The sequence below is a fragment of the Notolepis coatsorum genome, assembly GCF_963971535.1.
Source record: "Notolepis coatsorum genome assembly, chromosome: 17".
In the NCBI taxonomy this organism is placed as follows: domain Eukaryota; kingdom Metazoa; phylum Chordata; class Actinopteri; order Aulopiformes; family Paralepididae; genus Notolepis; species Notolepis coatsorum.
The window spans coordinates 52823307-52843801 of record NC_140181.1 but is presented as its reverse complement, the minus strand read 5'-3'; the positions used below and the strand labels follow the sequence as shown (position 1 = coordinate 52843801).

At 43.6% G+C, this 20495-nt stretch overlaps 1 protein-coding gene across 1 annotated transcript in view; it reads left to right on the top strand.

Moving 5' to 3' along the window:
• Nucleotides 1-9584, top strand: part of ano11 (anoctamin 11) — a gene marked incomplete at both ends in the record, with an annotated part of 106976 nt that extends 97392 nt beyond the window's left edge. The window contains one exon of the mRNA XM_084333452.1: nucleotides 9541-9584. Coding sequence (XP_084189578.1) covers nucleotides 9541-9584 — 44 coding nt within the window. The remainder of the gene's footprint in view (nucleotides 1-9540) is intronic.
• Between the last annotated feature and the right edge of the window lie 10911 nt (nucleotides 9585-20495).

Sequence of the window (20495 nt, the reverse complement as noted above, 5' to 3'; positions counted from 1 at the left end):
GCGGAGGTGACGGCCAGCAAGAACGCGGTCTTGAACGACAGCTGTTCCAACGGCGCCTGCTCGAGCGGCTCAAACGGGGCCAAGGACAACCGACCGAGGACCAGGTGAAGATCCCAAGTCGGAGCCCAGGAGCGTTGCACTGGCTTAATGCGTCGAGCGCCAAGCAGGAAACGCTTCACAAGAGGGTGGCTGAACAAGACATCCCCTCAAACCCCTCATGATAGGAGGATATAGCTGCTGCATATACCCTCACCGTCGAAGCCGACAGTCTATCAAGGAGAAACTGGAGGTAACTAAGGACAGCATCCAGGGGGCAGGAGGCTGAGTCCCGGCCCCCCGCCTTACACCACACCTGGAACATACGTCATCTGCCCGCGTAAGCGCGACAGTGGAGGGAGCATGCGCATTCCGGATGGTAACACCATCAGGATCAAGAACCTGCGCCCCTCAACGTACCCGTCCCAACAACTGACCTAACAGATGTATGGGGAAGAATCCCAGGCAGCACGGCATCGGTCCCAGACCTGCCTGGCTATGTCCAGACGTAATCCCCACCCGTCAGGATGAGGACCGCCCCGCGACCGTACACCTGCACCCACATTCTCCCTGCCTGGCATGTGGGGAGCCCTCAGGCCGCGCAGATGGAGGACGCCCATAGCCAGCCGCCCGCCGCCTGGTGCAGACAGGGGGAGCGTACTCCTCCCTGTCTGTCGATACACGACACTGACGTCGTATCGTCCGTCCTGATCAACACTATTTGTGGACCAGAAGGACCGCTTTCAACACCAACACATTGAACGTAGCACAGACCGGGCAGCATGGTTTGCCAGCTGCCCCCTACTGCGTTGGCCCGACGCGTCACCAGCGAGGGAGGCGTCGGTGAAAACGCGACGTGAGACAGCGCCGTAACCGTCCTAGGACGGAACCTCCCGAGCGTGTTGACAACACGCTCTGAGAGGGATGCCCATAGCCCTCCAACCGTTGACTGGGAAGAGGAGTACTCTACATCCAGTCTACAGCAACCCCAGGCTGGTAGAGACCTGCCTGGTACGAGACCTGACGATCCACCTTGACCGCGAAGGACCAGAACGTCATCAGGGCAGAACACTCCGTAACCCCTGACGACGCAGAGGCCCCAGTGCGGCCTCCACGCACTTGGTGAAGATGCGGGGAGCCAGTGAAAACCGAACGGCAGCCTCTGGTACTCATACGCTAACCCTGCAAGGGAGCGTAGGTAAGCCCTAGGATGGAAGATCGGAGATGCGCATACGCATCCTACAGGTCTATGGAGGAGAACCAGACCCCCACCTGACAGTGTTCAACAGGTAGGAGACGATCCAAAACATGCTGAACCTTCCCATGGGACAGGTCCAGCCTGGGTCTTACACCCCTCCCTCCCGACTTCTCAGGCAGAGAACACCGGGAGGAGAACGCCACGACGATGGCTTGCTTCGTCCACAGAGATTGGATCTCGTTGACCAGAGCTGTCACTGCTGGAGACCCTGACAATAGGGTCTGTACCAAACCTGAAAACGGGTGGGGTTGTGTAAACACAAGTCCCCGCCTCAGCGTTCTCTCCATCCACCTCGACATATGGTACTGCCGTAGTCATATGTGATGACACTCCCAACGCACCCGCCGCCATGTGGCGCAGGTCCGCCAGGAACTGTAGATAGTTGGCCCGGTCCCCCCGCTGTGCGTAGCCAACCCTGGAACCGTGCGAGCAGGGTGTTCCGTGTCGGGACATCTGACCCTGACACCACCCACGAGGCAATCGCACCCAAGGGGGGACCCCGACAGAAAGGGCCGGTTTGATACGGGGGGCTTCCTAGGTGAAAAAAGCCCCCCCACTGAACACCCCTCCAGAACATGCTGAGGAGTTGTTCTGCAGCCGGACATGCAAGGTGTAAGGACCCCATGGATTCCTACACACCGTAGCCCTGCAGTGATATTACTACCACCCCAAATCACGCGTGCCTGCGACCACTGCCAATATTTCAGGAGTGGGAGGCACCAACATGATACCTGGCCTGGCGAAGGCGAGGCCGGGGAAGCCCGCACTGTGTGCCTCAAAAGGTTTCGAGCCCCCCTGCTGACAACACTTAAGTTGACAGACGTAACACCAGGCTCAACCAACACAGCTTATGGTGTGGGAGCCGCTTGACAGCACAACATTCTCATGGACAGACCCAGGCTCAGCCATCAACTGGGTGTCAGCCCCTGTCCCCATGAGAAGCGAAAGTGGGGCCGCCCGCGCTTCAACGAAGGCACGCGGCCCGCAGCCAAAGGAAACAATCAGAGCCCACTTTTTCCGCTGGTGTTGGGGAAGGGAGTGATCGGAGAGCGGGCTGCTCGCGGCAGGACAGTGACGGCTTGTTTGTTCAAGCCGAACCCATCCTACATGGCCGATCCCTCGGCCGCCAAGGCTGTCGGCCTTGTAGACACCTGTCGAATCAACGCCCAGGATACCTCCGGCGGGGGAAAACATGGCCGCCTGTCGAGGGCCTCGTCGCCGCTGACGAGGCCGTGCTCTCTCTTCTTCTGGCTGCGCGGTGTGAGGCGGTGTGGGGCCTAGGACAATACCGCCCGCGCTCCAGCAGAATACCAAAATCCCCTGCGGAGAGGGGAACCCTGAGCGGTTATAGCTTGCGGCTGGGTCAAAGCTAATAACGTCAACAACCTCGCGCGATGTGTCGACGTCGGCTGGCCCTCAAGGCCCCGCCACCAGACACAATTTTTTTTAATAGAAAAAAACAGCAATTCAAACACAGTTCTAATCGCTGCCAATTCCATACCGTGGCGGTACAGGCTTTAACAGCCCACCAGCCACTCGCCAGGCCGACCCACCCATGGCGTCGGCCGGGCGGGGCACTGTTTCAATATGTCAAAAACAAAGGACTGATGTTAACACGGAGCACCAGTGGTGGTTGCAAACAGCAACCTCCACTGTGGTGTGCACCATGAAAGGGTTAAATGAATAAAAGAACTAAACCACAAAATACTGTAGAATGAGCAAACCCATATACACAACGTTAAGGGGAGGCGGACCAGAACGAACTAGTCCCGCCTTCATTCAAAATATTCACAACAGCACACCAGCCCTAGCTTAGCCCATTTACCAAAAAAGGTAAACAAAGCCCCCCCCGCACTACTCCCCTAGTATACCGATTGACCGTCAGTATGAAATGGTTGAGAGGAGAGAAAGCTGTAGCAAAGACAGACCTTCTCATAGCAGAGTGACAGAACGAAACAATAGCCCACTACACTACTACAGCCTAGCGTGAGGCGATGTGGGACCCGGATCAACAACCGCCTGCGCACAGACACGCAACATGTTTACCATGTCGGCTGGACCCATAGCCCCACTACCCGACGCCAATGTGGATAGGAACTAGCCAGCTGAGCCATAACCCGCCATTAAGTCCCATCTTGCAGTAATATAGCTCTACTGCTACACCGCCGAGCTCACGCATCGGCCCCAGATGGGGACACCATTCCACAGACCCCGCCGGAACACAGGTAACGTACCTGGCTAGGGTACCTAGCCACGGCCTACCCTGTTGTCAACCCATTTACCCGTAAAAAAAGGTAAATAGGACTCAGCAAAAAAAAACACAACAGCTACCGACTGACCTTCATTGATGAACCGGGCAAGAGGAGGGAGAAGTGACAACATCTCACGGCGGAGACATTAGAACAGCGTAGCAATTAGCATGTAGTGGTAGCATGTAGCATTAGCGATAGCATGTAGCATAGCATTAGATGTTTAACAGCACGCCCAAGACAGTTTGGAAACCGTTCACTGCAGTGAACGTTCACCAAACCATCCTGCCCTCGGCGCCAACACACAACATGGTTGTGTAACAAAACAAACCAGCATTACTAACACTAATACCCATGCCTGAAGACACAGGGCCTACCTGGGTACAAGCTGGCCCGACAGCCAATCTTGCACAGCTGAACCTTGGTCTGGCTGCCATCAGACGAGGAACATCAACATAGGCCCGTCGTGTCGCTGAAAACATGCTTCGAAGATGCCAGGGGCCAGCAACCTCCGGTAAGCTTTCAACATTATGAATCTTCTCTGATCTTTTCATCCTGCTAGTTACATATGGTGCACGCAGCCGATACGATGGAACGAAAATAGAGGAAGAGTGTTTGGTGACCATAGTCATGGTTATATAGGCTACGCCTCCATAGGGGCGGGCCCCATCAGGTGTGGGTGCATTAAGTTGTTCGTTTGGGGTACAATAGGTACTAGGAGATAAGGGGTATCTCATAAGGCTAAGAGCGGGACGCGATAAGCCAATACGAGATATAACTTTATTTGTATAGCACCTTTCATATAAGAATTGCCCCTCAAAGTGCTTTACAGCTGAAAAAGGCAAAGAAAAAAAGACATAAAATCAAGTTTTTTCACATAGCATCCCAATAGGCCACTCTGTTTACGGTTTGATTCAGTTTTAAAATGGGCAGTAATAAAAATTATAAAAATAGAATAAACAGAGTAAAAAAGTGCAGTAAAAATAATTAATAAAATAGAATAGAAATAAAATAAATATAAAATAGCCCTCATTTACAATACAATACTCTGGTTGAAGCAGGCTCCTGAGTTACTTTACAGGATATGGTTCTGAGTTACTTTACAGAACAGCAGAGCAGCTCAACTTTGAGTTTCTTTACAAAGGTCTGTTCTAAATCACTGTATAGAACAGTCCGAACCATAGCTGTCAACATTGGGATTTGAAAAAACAGGAGATTTCGCCCCCGCCCCCCTCCCAATGTAGTCTCCTCCCCCTCGTATGTATATATTTTCTGTTAGGATCTCTGTTTAACAGTAATGTATATTTGCATATCATGTATGTCACAAATGTAACAATACTGTATATCATGATATATATCTGTATATTGTATCTGTCATACATTGAAAATGGGGGACCCTGATGTAAACAAGACGAAAGTCTTTCTCTGGTCTGCATCCCCTTAACAATTGTGTGTATTGAGCCATACTGTATTATACCCATTCTACAATCTGTTAATAAAGTTTTCAATCAATCAATAATAGGCAAGGGTACATAGTGAATCCTAAATCTCCACTAGGCAACCACTTATCAGTCCAACAAGGACTGGGTGAACTACTAGTTGCTACATTAAATTAATCAGATACCTGGTTGAAAGTTAAATACTGTGAACATCCCTGCATTAAATGAATGGAAGCGTAAGACAAATTCAGTATAAATTCACTTTATGTAGTAGTATAGCATTAACATGTTCATATTTATTGAAATCTTTTACAATTCATACATAAATGTTATGATGAATTGAAAATGGGGGACCGTGATGTAAACAAGAAGTCCTTCTCTGGTCTGCATCCCCTTAACAATTGTGTGTATTGAGCCATACTGTATTGTACCCATTCTGCAATCTGTTAATACAGTTTTCAATCAATCAATGTATTATCATAGTGTCTTTATACCTTCATCACTGTACATATTAATACTACAACTCAAGAAGAATCAAGAGGTTTATTTGTCACATACATACCAGGGCATACATTTACATGCGAGTGGTCATGCCCGCATTGATTGTGCAAAATACAATAATAAAAATAGGCATAGAAAAAAAGAAATAGGGTAAGACACAAGATATGCATGATAAAAAAAGACATACTAAGTTCCTCAGAAACTGGTTCCTATTACCTATAATAATAATAATAATAACTTTGTTTTAGTATTTACAACATTTACAACAAGCGGTGCAAGGGGAAGGCTAAGAGAATTATTAAGGACTCGAGCCACCCGAACAACTGCCTCTTTGAACTGCTGCGGTCAGGCAAGCGATACCGGAGTCTTAAGGCGAGCACAGAAAGACTCAGAAGAAGCTTCTATCCCCAGGCCATCAGGCTGCTAAACGAACAATAAACACTATGCAACAACCATCAAATGCACACAGCACACACACCCACACGCACACACTCACTTAAACAAACAACACACTGCAGCACCCACTCTCCACACTTTAGATCACACAAACACACTTTATATTTATTGATAAAGGATTTGCACTACAACTCGTACACCTACTGTAAATTGTACCTAAATTGCACCTCATCCCATTTCTGCCTTGCACTATATAGTATTGTATATTAGTACACTGCACAGTATTGTATATTATATGGTAACTCAGTTACGTCTATTCTGCATCGAACATTGTACATATGTCTATACTGAACACTGTGACCTCATTTTTTTTACTTCTAATTTACATGCTATACTATGTTATTTTATTTCATACTTATCTTGTCTTGCACAGTCTCTGGAGCATAACAGTAAGAAGCATTTTGTATAAAAGTATTCTGTACTTCTGTATGACAACTATTAAAGAAACTTGAAACTTGAAACTTGTATGCTGACTCACGTCGCTTTTTCCTCCGTGTGCGACATTAAAAGCAGCGTGGCATACTTTACAAAAAGCATAGACTTTGGAAACGTTGCTTTTCGTCAGGTACGGGAAGTTCCCATCGGGAACGTCTCCTCCCATTTGGTGAGATATTTGTAGTAACTCTTCTTGGCTTTCTTTGCTGGTGGAACCGCACAATCCGCATCCTCCTCTCTCAAGTCCATCGTAGAATGTAATATATTTCGCGCTAAAACCCTTCTTTATCCGGTCCGTCTTCTTCTGGTCGCAACCTTCTTCCGGTCTGACTTCCTGTGCTAACGTTCTAATCTACACTGCTGCCACCTGTCGTCACGGAGGGGAATTGCAACCATTTTGTAAACATTTTAAAATTTTGGAAAAATACGGGGAAATATTTAAACTGAACGACGGTGGGAAAGAAGGGTGAAATTGGTAAAACTGGCAAGCTAACCAGCTATTTTTTTTTTATAACTCTTTATTTTGGTTCATTTTTCACTTATTTTCCAATGTCACTTTTTTTGACATCTTTGCATGGACATTTTCCTTTTCTTTTTCAAAGTAACTTTTTCACATTTTTGCATATACAATTTTTCTTTACAGTATGAATTCCGTGTACTCGCTGAGCCTTTCTCGCTCTCAGTGCAGCTACTCGGCTGGTCCCCTCTCTCGCGCTCCGAAGCTCCCGCACCCCCGATTCCCTCCTCGCCTCCTTCCAGTACTTCTTTGAATCTTCATGTTGGAGTGTGGAGTCTGGAAGCGGGTTCCTTTTATCTTCAGTGCTTTTATTCGTGTTCGTGACTTTCCCTTCTTTTTCGGTCCTTCCCTTTCCTTCTTCCACTCATCTACCTTTTGATTTATATATTTGTGTTCATTGAATTCTTAAAGTGGAAGAATTATATTTCGCCCGGGAGAGCGGTCTTCTATGTGTCTGTGCCCTCTAACGGCATACCGGAAGTCCCTAACCAGCTCTTTTACTAGTTTACCATGTCAGTATATTCTTTAAAATGTGGATCTTTAGGAGATTTTTTTCATTATTATTATTAGGCTTAGGCTACCAAAACACACTGCTGTCCTGTACATTGTAAATCTTACTATACTACGATACTTTGAGAATTCCTTTGATATTAAAGTTGTAATGGTTTGTATGAGACCCCAACAGCACAACACAAGACAGGTATTCAGCGTTAGCCAAAAAAGGGGTGTATTTATTTTACAAACAGAAAAGACAACACTTCTTCTTACAGGTCCAAAGTAAAACAACCCGTAGGCGAAAAAGCAGCATCTAGTAACGAAAAGTCATACTGTCCCTTATGGGGAAAAAAGCAAACAACCCGAAGGCGATGAGAAAACAGAGTCCAGTGGAATAATGCGAAAGTTCAGAGTACAGTCTGTTCAAGACTCACCAGGGCAACTGCCGACGGGCAATTAAAAAAACTAGGAAGCACGGAAGAAAAGAGAACGCACAGGAATCATCCACGAGAAAGCAGGGAAGCGACACGATGCATCTCACGCAGGGGCGGACCTAGCACATTTGGCGAGATTTACTACTGCGCCGTTTTGGCGCACCCCTCTATATCTGCAACCATTATTTTTACATAAAAAAAATTCTAACATAAGGGAAAATGAGCCAAAAATCTAAAACGGTCGGTCGGTCTGAGCCTCCCCCCCCCCCCCCCCCCCCAAAAAATCAAAACATCGCCGCGCTACCAACCGGTTAACCCTTTTCACTGCGACAATACACCGAAGGTTAACCCTTTCACGACCGTCGGTTGTGTGATAGTAAAGGGTTAACCCTCCGTCGTGTGGCAGTGAAAGGGTTAACAGTTATACAGTAAAGTACTGCACCTATAATTTTTACAAGCAAGAACAAGAGCTAAGAATAAATGTAATGCACACTAAAGAATTAAAAGAAATAAACAACTTAGCTAACACACAATAATAATAATAATAATAATAATAATAATAATAATAATAATAATAATAATAATAATAATAATAATAATAATAATAATAATTAATAATAATAATAATAATAATAATAATAATAATAATAATAATAATAATAATAACAAACAATAAAATAACGTGCAAATTTGCTTTAAAAGAAAATTATGTATTGTAAAATATGTTACACATATATAATCAAAATATAATATGCTAAATAAACAAACAAATAAATAAAAATTACAAATTCACTTTGTCTAAAGAACTATTTACATTCCACTCCCTATCATCACACTTCAAGGTTAGCCTGTAGCTCCTACTGGTTTCCATTTACAGTGCAATCCTTCTGGCCTTCCTCGCTGCAAAGTCATCAATCACATCAAATTGTCCAACTCCTGAGCCAGCTCCTTCCCATCCAAATCAGATTGCCCTCCATGGTTTAAGGTGTGTACAAGTGCCTCTGCTTGCTTCATCAGCTCTTGGTGTGGCAGGTCTTGGCAGTTGTACAAAATTGCATACCTTTCACCTTGGCACGTTTCTCGTCTTCTTCTTTTCTTCTCTTTTTAAACTGGATAGTTAAACTTCATAGTTCTCTAACGTTAGTCTTTCTTTCCTCAACGCTCAATTCTATAAACACTTGACTGATACCCATCAATGCATAGCGCTCTAGCATGTTCTGACTGTGAACACTTAAAGCTGAGGCTCAGACCGACCGACCGTTTTAGATTTTTGGCTCATTTTCCCTTATGTTAGAATTTTTTTTATGTAAAAATAATGGTTGCAGATATAGAGGGGGGCGCCAAAACTGCACACTGGGTGGCGCTCTAGGCGACCGCCTATATCGCCTGTAGGAAGGTCCGCCCCTGATCTCACGGCAGTACACAGCACGAACTAGCAACGAGCAGAGGGAAGCCTGCCCATTTAAGCTCTCCAGGACGAGTAGATTCGCCACAGGTGGGGGATGAGCAAACCATCTTCAGGTGCGTGGTAACGCTAACTTCGCTCGCCCCCTTTGGGAAGCGCGCAATGCTGGCCCAGTCCTCACAAAAGGTATCATAAGTGTATCACAACATAATAATGAACAATAATGACATCACATGTCCTCAGTAGAGACCACTGTCACTGGTTACATGTGGAACATGTGAGTTCTCAGTAAGATTAGCCTTTTTCTCTAACCAGTCCTCCATAACAACAAAGAAATCAATGATGTCGGCTTCCACTAGCGGCATGCCCTAATGTCACACCAGAGGGGCACTTGAGCAGCTCAAATACCCCTCTGGTCGACACAAATGGCCATCTGGTCGGCCCCAAATAACCCTCTGGTTGGCCATGCCTCTCCAGTCAGCCCAAGTGCATCTCTAGTTGGCCCGAAGTGCCCCTCTGGTGTGACCTTAGGGCAAATATGAAGCATTTTTTCACCTGAATGTGCCTCCTAATGGGACACTAGCATGCTTCATGTTTGCCCTAAGGTCCCTAATAGCTTGGCTGATGTACTGACTCACTGTCTACCAAGTCACTCCCAAGACTACACCCTAGACTGACTCTTGCTTAAAGTGTGTGTGCAGAGGAGTGCACAGAGGAGGTGCCCCTCATTCAGTTTTCGTGTGTATACATGTCTCGTTGGCACATGTGTACATGCGGGCGTCTGTCCGTATTAAATGTAGGTGGATTTTAAAAGTATCTTAATGGGCCTGTGCACGCAGTGGCCTGTATAGAGAGGCGAAGTCCCTCCTCTTTCGCTCGACCACCGCGGGACCCCATTTCTGAATTAATATGTATGGTTGTCAATGGCGAGAGAGAAATACTATTTTGATCCTGTTTGAATTGTTCCATGAATTATACATAGTTTGTCAATTTAAAAGTGTAATTGTCAGCTAGCTAACGTTACGCTATGGCAGGGGTTACCAAACCTTTTCAGCTTGGGACCCAAAAGAGAAATCTGGTGTCTCCCCAGGACCCAAACTTACAAAATTACATCATGACTTGCAGGGTTGTAAAGTACTTGAGTAATTGTACTTCGTTACAATACTTAAGTACTATTTTTGGGGATTTTTACTTTACTCGATTATTATTAGGTTTGTATACATGTACTTTTACTCAATTACATTTCAAAGAAAAAAAACATACTTTTTACTCCTTACATTTAAAATGCAGACCTACAAAGTACAAATCTCACAGGTCCAACCATTTTAATGACTATTTGTTTCTCTGGCCGAACTAACGTTAACGTTATTAATCCTGCGGCCACACTTTATTTAAAAACAGCCAATGAAATCCCCATCAATGGAAAATGAACCCTCCCATACCCATGCTGATTCGTCCTTGTGCAAGACTAGAAAGCGGGGGATCTTTGATTAAACACCTGCTATCAGAAGAATGGACCGAAAAAAACGTTTACTTTTACTTTTTAGTACTTAAGTACATTTTAAAGTAGAAACTTTTTTACTTTTACTCGAGTGTTTTCAGCCAGATACTCTGACTTTTACTTCAGTACGATTTTGAGACGATACCCATACTTTCACTTAAGTATAATTTCTGGGTTCTTTTTACTAACCCTAATCACCACTCTCACTTGTCACCACCACATTAGTCACACACACAAACACAAACGCACACATGCACACACACACACACACACACACACACAGGCAGTTGCCTATTAGCAGTCTTAAAGATACAGTCAATAAATTGCTTATTGTGGAATGTTAATGTCATAAGTATATTTTTTTCAGCTTCAGAAGTATCATTTGTTTTGATATATAACTGTTTTAGGTCACTCTCTCTGAACACATTCAACTCTCAGTAGACTAGAGTAGAATAGATGCTTGATACTACTCCTCAGCTGCTGAGTGACTGCAGCTAGATGTAACTGATGGGACAATCAGAGTAACCTGCATGTATTATGCAATATTTCAGAGGAAGCAGATTGGATATATGAAATTACTTGATTCTGATGATACTCAGGGGGATAGACATCAAAGGGCTTTACTCATAATTTTCACAACAGTTCTAACATTTGGGTAGTTTTACATCAACATAGCTTCTGTAAAAGGATGCAATGAAATTTAAAAACAAGATTTTCCTTGTACTGTATCTTGATTTAAAAATATGTCTGATAAACTGATGAACTGAGCTATTATTATCATAATATTTCCAGTTTGTTTGACTACTGAATTTTTTTTATTATGGTTGGTTAAATGGGAATGAACAGAACGTACAGAGAAAGATGGAGGGAGAGCGAGAGGGAGAGCAAGCAAGAGAGAGGAAAAGAGAGACAGCCTGTCGCCTTCTTGGGGCTTGTAACTATCCCCACAAAATCAACCCACACAGAGGGCTGCTCTGCTGTGAACGGTTAGTGTGTTGAGTTCAGTTTTCTTTTACCTCGACTTGGACAAACAGGGATGATCTCGAGGATGCACAACGTTAGACGTGTTGGACCATTTGGCAGTCACTTTTCGTCACATATTTAGCTAATTGGAATTCCATCGTCAACAACCCTCATGTCATTTTGGATTTCTAATACGCTTTTTTGGCACATGTAAGGCTGAGAAGTCTGTTCCATCTGCCATTTTGCACAGCAAGTCGCCTCTCTGCTCGTTATATCACTCACACAAACAAAGTGACTAGCGAGAGGAGTTTTCACTGCACACACAAACAAAGTGACTAGCGAGAGGAGTTTTCACTGCACACACAAACAAAGTGACTAGCAGGAGGATTTTTCACTGCACACACAAACAAAGTGACTAGCAGGAGGATTCTTCACTGCACACACAAACAAAGTGACCAGCGAGAGGAGTTTTCAAGGGTCAATGTTGCTGTCCGAGGTGCTGAACTGGACAGCGAAGAGGCAACTGAAGTGGTCTGCAAGGGCCTTGAAATAAAGCCCGAGCCCTGCCCGAGCCCGTGAACTTCAGGCCCTGCCCGAAAATAAGCCAGACTGTAAATAATATTTTAAGCCCTAGCCCGCGTGAAAACCAGAAAAAGATTATTATTATTATTAATATTAAAATATATTGTATTTGTTTTAAATATTCGAAACACGGTTTTATATGAACGTAATAAATAAACAAAACTAAGAAGCATTTACATAGCCTGTTTCGCAATGCCGTCTCTCCCAGTGCTCGCTTATATAGACTGACTCACACATCAGCCTCGTAAAACGTATTGAAGGCTATAGAATCTTCTTTGACACACACACACACACACGACACACAATAGCCTACTCAGTCAAACAAACAAACAGAAAACAGAAATCAGATTTCGAGCAGAGCAACGTAATGAAAATCACAACAAAACAGGTAGCGAGTCGCGACCCAGCAAATAGTAAACATCACTCGCCACACGTCAGCAACGCGTTGAACACCGTTAACAAAACCGGCTACATACATCCCAAGAACAAATTAAAACGTTCGCCAACTGGCTATATTCCAACACAACCAATCGAGTTGAACTTGTCCCCTGAGTTCTCCCTGCGCGCTGCAGTAATTACATCCAAATGTTTCTCTGGCGCAAAAGAGAAAGCGAATCTTAAAACGAAGGTTATCATATAACCCTAGTTATATGAAAAAAATAAAAACGCAATAAAAAAACTAGACTTACTGACATAGGGAGACAAGGAGTGAATGACAGAGCAAGAGTAACAAACGTGGACATCAAACATGGAACCGAAACAATGAACCGACAAAAAGAAGGCTGGCAGAACGAGGCAGATATACACACACTAATTGACACAAGAGGGTAATTGGGAACGAGACACACCTGAGAGGAAAAGCAGAGCAAACACACAGGGGAATACACTAAAAGACAGAAATAAACATCTAACAAAAGCACGGGAGCACACAGGGTACCATGACAGAAAGTAGGAACAGGTTAGTGACCATGACAAATTAATAAACATTGACAGGCACAATTGCATGCAGGGCAGAACCAACTGCAGAAGGCCACCGGATGGCAGTAGAGTATTGTTCATGAGACCAGGATGCGTCTATTCGAAACCCAAACGGTGCATGCTTCCGCGTTCGCGTTTAGCGCTCTGATTGGCCACTGCTGTTTCTGGTCGCACCAATCGTGTGATGGCAAGTTCTTCGCCGGTTAAGCTTAGGCACTCTTTCGAAGTTGGTTAAGGTTAGAGTTTGTCTTAGAGCACGGCGATAGAACGCCAGCCCTGATTCCAAACTCTAACCTTAACCAACTTCGAAAGAGTCGCCTAAGCTTAACCAGTGATAAACTAGGCGTTAGGTAGTTTGCAGGCTGTTAGAGCCGGAAATGGGCGCGTCACGCGATTGGGCGAACATGTCACATGACCAGAAACGTCAGTGGCCAATCAGATTAGCAAAACGCATGCACCGTTTGGGTTTCGAATAGACGCGACCAGGATGGACAAGAGAGGAGTGTACAGAGTGAGGAGCTGGGAAAAGTCTGTCCAAAGGTGGGGGCTGTTGAGGAGGGCAGACAGGAGGGGAGGATCCTAGGACAGGTGGACCCTTACAATATCACACATATCATAGAATTGTTATGTATTTTACAAAATAATCTGTCGCGACCGTAAGTTGTAGGCTGCGTTATAGTATCAAAAGCTATACACGTCATATGTGTAATTCATGGCACAACTCAAGCGGGATCAAAAAGTATTTGTCTCTTGCCATTGACTACCATACGGAATAGGGTCCCATGGTGGTCAGTGGAAGGGGAGGGACTTTGCCTCTCTATTGGATGTTTGTTAATTTACTGTGACACAATCCTTGGCTGGCTAGACCAAGAGTCAAGAGAAGTTTTTTAAGTCACCTGACCTGCACTCACAGCTCTAGTTTGACCACTTACAATAAGGAGACAATGAAAGAAAACCACACTTCCTGTTTTCTTTCTCATACCATAGCCTACACTAAAGTAGGCAGTTTAAAGGAACACGCCGACATTATGGGAAATGCGCTCTTTATCCAATTTCCTCTCTGTGCCTTCAGTAGAAAGTTATCCGACTGCAAGCTAGCCTCGCTTAGCACAAATTAATGGAAGCGGATATGGACCAGCCTAGCTACACCTCTCCCAGAGTTGGTAGGCTAGCTGATCAGTATCTGCTTCCATTCATATGTGCTAAGCTTGGCTAGCTTGCAGCCAGATACCTTTCTACTGAATGCACAGAGAGAAAATTGGTATCTATTTTCTTGTCTGACTCTGTAGAAGACGGTAAGCACATTTCCCATAATGTTGGTGTGTTCCTTTAATGGGTATTATTAGGCACACACATGTATATCACATTGAAACCCCCTCCTCAACCCCAGTTCACACAGAACAGCCTGAAGTCCTCAGCGTATGGATTCTACAAAGTTTCTGAAACATTCCACAGGGTTGATAGTCCATGCAGACATCATTCCTTCTTTGTGGCCCCCCGTTTACCTCTCCCAATTTTCACCTTTCTTCACTAAACTCTCGTCTATATGGTCTTACAGTATTTGCTGTCCCAGTAAAACCCTAGACGCTGTCGTGCGTGAAAGCGTACGAGGTGCTGCAGCAGTCACGGCTGGGTGATCATACCACAGTCAGACGAGTCCATTCACTAGCACAGTGAAACAGTAACTGAATTCTCTCAAGGTCTTAACAGGCACTCCTTCCTGCTTCCCAGCCAAATCATGGTGCTCCACTGATTGCAGGAGAAATCTATTTTCATGAACACAGCAGTGCTACTAGGGTTTATCCCAGACTAATTGACTAAACAGTTTTTTTTACCGATTAACCAAATAGTCGTATTATATACATAATGTCAATTAGACATATCTAAATGGGGCGACAGTGGCTCGGGAGGTAGAGCCTGGTAATCCGGAGGTTCCCGGTTCGATTCCCGCTTCTCCTGCATGGTTGCCTCTGCCATCGGTGTGTGAATGTGTGAGTGAATGGGTAAAATGTGAAGAACAAATTGTAAAGCGCTTTGGATAAAAGCGTTATATAAATTCAGCCATTTACCATTTTAAATACCTGCCTTCCATCATTTATGTCCTGTAGACCGGACTAGATTGTCCATCTAGTCTCAATCAGAGACCAATACATACACAAAACTGTTGTGATGGCAGATCATTTTGTGACTATAATTTTGAATTAATTAACAGATTGCAATATTGTGTATATATATATATATATATATATATATATATATATATATATATATATATATATATATATATATATATATATTAGTGCTGTCAGGCGATTACAAAAATGTATCTAATTAATTACAGGATTTGTAATTAATTAATCTAATTAATCACATTTTAATCACATAACCATTTTATGCCTGATATTCTATAATCATATTTCAAATTGCATGTGTCCGGATGGCAGAATTCAGTACTGTATCTACAAAACCTTCTGTTTAATCATCTTCCATCTATTAATTTGCTTAGATTTTTCAGGTCTGGTCAATTTGAGCATGGTGTTATTCACAGTCAAAGATACAAATTTTTTTTTGATATTCTCATTTGGTTCATTACAATTTACTCAAAATAAAATTTTCATTCAATCAATCACCACGCAAATTGTATTAACAGATTGCAGAATGGGTACAATACAGTACGGCTCAATACACACAATTGTTAAGGGGATGCAGACCAGAGAGAGACTTTCGTCTTGTTTACATCAGGGTAGAGCTGCCGCGGTATTGATATATTTCCTACCGCCGCGGTAATTACCGCACAGTGCGCACAAAAAAAAAGAAAAGTTTGAATGCATTTTTTTTTTTTTTTAGTAGTCTACTCTTATAGCCTGCCTCTAGTCTAATGGCGCTTTTCCACCTCATAGTACCTACTCGACTCGACCCGCTTTAGGCACCTGGTACTTCGTTCCTTTTCCACTGCAGCCAGGTACTACTCCGTTTGTCTCCGACGTGGGGATGCAGGCGGGGCCGCTCGCTTGTCTACACTGAAAGCTCCGTGGGCATAGATGTCCGAGGGCTTGCAGCAAGCCAGAGTTTAACACAGTTTCAATCAATCAATCAATCAATCAATAACAACATTAACCAGACTCTCGTTGCGTCTATTCTGCCAAAGCTAACGTTACCTCTCATTGTGTATTCTACCAAGCAAACCCGGGTTTAACGTTACCTCTCGTGTATATCGGCTGACGGTAGTATTAGGCTAATAATAACAACAACAAACTTAACACATCAGCGATCTTGTTGTGACACTAAACTCTCCGCTCGGTGGTAAATTGGGTTGATGTCGGTTTTGTTTCATCAATAAATAAGGCAGAATACACAGTGAATCCATTATTTTTTGTTTATTGCTTGGTTCTGTCGCAAACAAATCCTGAATGAAATGCATCCTTAGCGAGGCAGTAAAGATGGCGGCGTTCTGTTTTCGTTCAGAGGCTACAAAGTGTGACGCGTCTCTCTTCTGACCAGTCAGTGGTCTGCAATGTTTCACATGTCTTTTCTGGTACCACTTCTACCCAATAGGGTCGCTTGGAACCGAGTAGGGTATATCTGCAGAGCCGCAAGCCGCAAGCCAACTTTATTATTATGATAAAAAAAACAGCGGTGACGCGGTATTCAGCCTAACTCTGCGGTGAGCGTGATGCAACAGCGATACCGCGGTAATGCGGTTATCGCGGCAGCTCTACATCAGGGTCCCCCATTTTCAATTCATAATGAATTGTAAGTAAGTGTGCAACTTGCACCGTGCAATCCATTCTTTGTGGATCTAGCCCACAGTATTTCTGACACTGGGAATACATTCCCTGAGATCCATAGATGGCCCTAGAATCAGATACCAAGAACATGCAAACGGACCATATTAAAAAAAAGTCTGTAAATGTGTATTCTACGTTCTTATGGAATGAATGAGATAAAAAAAAATATTATAAAAAGAATATATATATATATTAGTTTTTTTGTAATAAATTTTGAGTTAATTTTCATAATGCGATAATTTGCTGTGTTAATTAATTAATCTAGTTAACGCGATAAACTGACAGCCCTAATATATATATATATATATATATATATATATATATATATATATATATATATATATATATATATAAATAGATATAAATGTAAAAAGTGTATACAAAAAATATCTTGATTGCTGTCTTGAATAACAATCAAATCATTCACTAATCAACTATGAACTAAATAAAAGTGGGAACCAAATGTTATCTGACTGCTGCTGTCGCTCCACTGTTTTGGTCTTGTGCCAACATTGTTATGCAACACGCTCACTTACCATAACATCAGTCTGTAGACTTGAACTGTGGAAAGCCAGGCCATGCATGAAGTACTGCAGTAAAAATAAACAAATATGGCAGGTACACATGTTACAGACTGATACAGTCTGGATTTAATGTTATTGATACATCACAATGCATTGAAATGTTGTACACCATTAGGTATAGTAGTTAGGTATTAGGTATTAGATATTAAATTATGAAACTTATGTTTCAATATCATAATGGTTTATGTCTTATGTTTATTAAAAGGATCCGCATTAGAGACACATGAAATAGCCTCTAGTCTTCCTGGGGTCCTCTAGTCTTGCTGCTGTTGTCGGGAAGATGTCATTGTCTAGGTCAGTGGTTCTCAACCGGAGGGTCAGGACCCCCAAGGGGGTCACAAGATGATTTTGCGGGCTGGCAAAAACATATACAAATATATCATCATGTTCATAATTCTTGTGAATTAATGAGTATTTGAAGTCCTCCTCCAATCATTAATAAAGTAAAAAAAATATATATATATATATATATAATTATTTTCAAAGTTCACCACTTTGTCTATGCTGTAGGGGGTAGCAAACAAGTATCCCTGAAACACTGGTCTATGGGGTGGTACAGCAGAGGCAGCTAATGTATTGATCTCCTATGCATTCAGTGCAAATGGAGCGGTCATGTTTCTAGGTTACATATTAAACCAATCACCGATACCATTGTTTCTCATAAAGGAATTCCAGACTTTATAGGCTTTTAAATGGACCCACCCACCCACCTACACAGGCTCTTTGCAAGCCACCTGAGGCCTCACTTGATGTCATAAATGCACTACACTGCATACAACACGGCCATTAAAGTTGATCCGTGTAGGATTTCCTCTAAGCGTAGCATTGTCAAATAAATTGTTTGTGAACAGCTTTTTATTGGCATAATGTCATTATTTCCTCTGGTCTGTTGGAGGAGATTTCAGAGGGAATTAACCGCCTTGGGCCGCATTAAATACAAAAACACATCATTGCTTTTGATTGAAAAACCTTAAAGGAAACTATTCAAAGTATATTATGTTAGTAAGATTGTATAGCATATCATAATATGTTCTTAATATATATATAATATTGTTCTTTGAGTGATATGGACTCTGTTAAGATTCCGGGTGTCAAGTCACTTTAATAGGATGGTGACTTCTGCCCAACGGTAGTAAAGTTAAGGTCAAATTCTGCACCTGAGAAGCACAGCTTGTTAAAGTCACAGTTGCCCTTAGGGTTTCATTGAGTTCAGTGTTTATCTGACACTCAGCCATGGTGGTGGTGGTGTCCCACTGCTGGAAAGTTACCCCACAGCTACAAAAAGCACTGTTCACTTTAAAATGAAAATTCATTTGAACCCCCATGTCAGCTGAAACTTAACTTTAACACTTTGGATGCCAGCGACGCGTTTTGTCATTAGTTTATGCCGACCTTTGAATGCCACCAACGCTATATACAGTAGCGTTTGTTTGTCGTATTTTTTTTTATTGGCGATTTCAATTCATATTTCATCAATCGAGCCTCAGATTAGTGTTGCAGACTCTCTCTGAGCTCAATTGGGAAGATACCGCCCCCTATCGTCTCTCCCTGTGTAACTGCACCCCATTAGTTTAGACTGATGGGGGGGGGGGGGGGGGGGGGGGGGTAGGGGGGGGGGGGGGGGCAGGCGGGCCAGCCTCCTCATGTTACTTTTCCGTCAAGCCAACTGAAGAGACCAAGTGATCGCCGGCCCGGAAAACGCGTGGAATATATATTTACAGTACCCAATGCTGAATCAATAAACGCAATCGATATTTGGAATGGCGATCAGGAATTGGAATAATCTTTTTGGAGAACATCTGATCTGAGGTAAGGAATCTATTTTACCAGTCTTGGGATGATCAGAGCTTTTTTTCACAGATATATCAACGTGTCCCATATGTGTGTGTGTGTGTGTGTGTGTGTGTGTGTGTGTGTGTGTGTGTGTGTGTGTGTGTGTGTGTGTGTGTGTGTGTGTGTGTGTGTGTGTGTGTGTGTGTGTGTGTGTGTGTGTGTGTGTGTGTGTGTGTGTGTGTGTGTGTGTGTGTGTGTGTGTGTGTGTGTGTGTGTGTGTGTGTGTGTGTGTGTGTGTGTGTGTGTGTGTGTGTGTGTGTGTGTGTGTGTGTGTGTGTGTGTGTGTGTGCCGCTCAGTGGTGCAGTGCTGGTATAACTCGGTATAACGGCGTTATACCTCGCTCACTGAGGCTGAAGTACGCGCAATCGCTTTTTACATGGCATTATCCAACCGGACTCCCGGAGAAGCATGCAGCTGCAGAGCCGCAGAGCCAGCGGCGCTCTCTGGGCCGCGCGCTGACGGCCGCGCTGTGAGGCAATAGTATCCAGCTGCAGGACGAGAGCAGCCAAAAAAAACTGTGCATGCGCGCGCATGCGCGCACGCGCGTGGAGCGGTTGACCTACTGTCAATTTGCCACTGCACCACTGGTGCCGCTGATCAGGAAATGAGAGAATCGATATTTCAGCCCGCTTCTATAGCGTGCATAAGTACACATATACTATTGATAATCTAGCGTTTATTTGAAAACTATTCATAAATAGGCAGAAAAATGACAACGTTTTTGTGTATTCCAGAATATTCCAGTAAAGGGCGATTATCACAGAATCTATATACTTTCCTGAAAAACGAGGGCTTTTCAAAATGCTATAAAACGGAAATGAACCGATTAAAAAAAACAATCCGTTTAGACAATGTTGACTGCAAACAAGTAATTGATAAACGACGGGCAGATTAGACACATAGCCATAGAGATTATGCGTTCACAACGCTATCATTGAAGTGGGTGGTGGCATTTAACCATGTTTTACCATGTTCACCAGTGGTAATCAAAGTGTTAAGAGATGTTTCCATGTTAACACCCAGCAATGTGGCTAACGCAG